Source organism: Oryzias melastigma, linkage group LG9 (genome assembly GCF_002922805.2).
Source record: "Oryzias melastigma strain HK-1 linkage group LG9, ASM292280v2, whole genome shotgun sequence".
Lineage (NCBI taxonomy): Eukaryota > Metazoa > Chordata > Actinopteri > Beloniformes > Adrianichthyidae > Oryzias > Oryzias melastigma.
This window is the reverse complement of record NC_050520.1, coordinates 31121555-31123702: the sequence shown is the minus strand read 5'-3', so window position 1 is coordinate 31123702 and position 2148 is coordinate 31121555. Positions and strand designations below refer to the sequence as shown.

The window sequence follows — 2148 nt, the reverse complement described above, 5'->3', positions numbered from 1 at the left end:
CCAACTATTGATATTAATATTGTTATATAAAACAGCTGTTATATGTGATTGTTTCTGTACCTTTTTTGATTTGTATCAGGTTTTCCCAGTTTTGTTTGGAATACATTTGAAGGGGTCATTTTATGAGCTGGAACTCCAATTTATGTTAAGATAAAAAAAAATGATTGCTTGAAACTAGTTTTACAGTGGGCCCTGAATCTATATTCTATGAAAGTTTAACTTTTCAAATGGAATTATAGAAATTAATGCAATTTCCTGATATTTTACATTTTTGAAAGGCTGCGAACATTCATTCTCACTTAGTTCCAGTCCAATCATCCTTTGATATATAGTAAAAGTATTTAGCCTAAATAATAATAATTAAACTATGTCCTTTTCTAGGACAGCACACAGACGGTTTTTGACTATATTTGCATGAATTAAACAAGTTTATTTTAATTTGTCAAAAATGACCAACAGGCAACACTTTTAAAGACCCATTTATAGAGGTCAACAGACAAAAAAAAGTTGATTTAGGGTTTTGTTTTTTTACCCTTTAAGTGCTTTTATTTAAATTTAGGAAGAATATTCAAGTAAATACAGAGATCATGAAGGACGTTATTAAATAGAAGAACTCATACTATGCAAAATAATGAACGCTGACTGTTTTGTAAAGTGTGGAAAACAAGACTGTGTCTTTAACATGACAGTATATCTGAGCAGGATGAAGGCTGTTGTGTGCTTAGGGTTTGGGGGTACTGCTGATATTTGCAGACGTTGGTGCGTTGACAGGGATGACTCCTATGGCCAGCAGGACGATCAAGATCACGATGATGAGGCCGATCACCACCAGCAGGACCATCAGCTTGATGTTCTTACATTTATAATACCAAGCAACTTTCTTTGAGGTCTTCTTTAACTGGCCTGCCTAAAAGAGGAAAACAAACATTATTGTTAAAGCTCATCACCTCCACACCTAAAAGATTTCAGTTTTGTTTTATGCCGTAATAGTAATATGTATTCATTGACAGGCCTTGGTGGAATTAAAACAATGTTTAATATTTGAATAAACAGTGTTAAAAATACAAAAATGTTTGGGATTATATGTGTGTTTATTACACAATCAATAACACAATTCAACAGCATCATATATATATATATATATTTGATAAATGATGTGATTGGACTGAACAAATGAAATAAGAGTTTAGTTTTCGTTTGGTTTGTTGTAGTGAGACAGTTTTCCATACAGCTGGACTTACCACTTCTTCCACTTCCTTCGTTTTGGATAACACGTCCTCTAAATTGCTTTGTCTGTCCAAAAGTTTCTTTAAGTTGTCTCTAAGAACACCAGCAACTGCTTCCGTTTCCCTCTGCACATTTGATATTCCCGTCTGTGGTTCTTCAGCTGCCTGTGGTGGAGACTGAAAAAGAGTTTTTTTCAGGCATCATCTTCTTCATGGAGGTTTCACTATCCAGTTTAAAGTCAACTCCCTATATATACATATATGTAGACAAATTATATAGACAATTTTATGACAGAAAAACATCCCTTTTTATCTTAAAAACAACAACAACTGCACTAATTTATTCAGATGGAACCATTTTTTCTTACTTCATTTATCTGAAAAATTAAATGTATGAAAAATTAAAGCGTTCTAACAAAAATAGAGACATGGTTAAAGCTGGAGATCAACACACTGGCGACCTCTAGTGGATGTTAACATGCAAGACAATTGAACAAACTCTTAACCAATGACCCTACGCAGGGGGGTCAAACTCAACCACACAAAGGGATAAAATCCAAAACACACCTCAGGTCGTGGGCCGAACAGGATAAACATTTATTGAACACTCTAAACTACATTTTTAAAACTTCAAAACTGTAACTTTTTAACAACATAATTATGGATAATAAAAGGGCAGGAATATTTTTCCAGAATAAATCAACTTAAATTTTAAATAACTTTTCATATTTTACTCTCAATGAAAATATATTTTGTTGAATTTATACAAGTTATGAATAAGTGCAATATAACATCGGGGCATTATTAACAATAAAATAAAATGACCTGGAGGGTTGGACTGGGATATAATTACCCAGAGGGCCGGATCCGGCCCCCGGGCCATGACTGACACATGTGCCTTACAGGATCATGCATCTTGGTT

General features: G+C 33.8%; 1 protein-coding gene across 1 annotated transcript in view; it reads right to left on the bottom strand.

The window, feature by feature from the left end:
• Nucleotides 1-501: 501 nt before the first annotated feature.
• Nucleotides 502-2148, bottom strand: part of LOC112148638 (vesicle-associated membrane protein 8) — a 4158-nt gene continuing 2511 nt past the window's right edge. The window contains exons 3-4 of the mRNA XM_024275878.2: nt 1242-1403; nt 502-907 (exon numbers count right to left, since the gene is read on the bottom strand). Coding sequence (XP_024131646.1) covers nt 722-907; nt 1242-1403 — 348 coding nt within the window. The 3' untranslated portion in view covers nt 502-721. The remainder of the gene's footprint in view (nt 908-1241; nt 1404-2148) is intronic.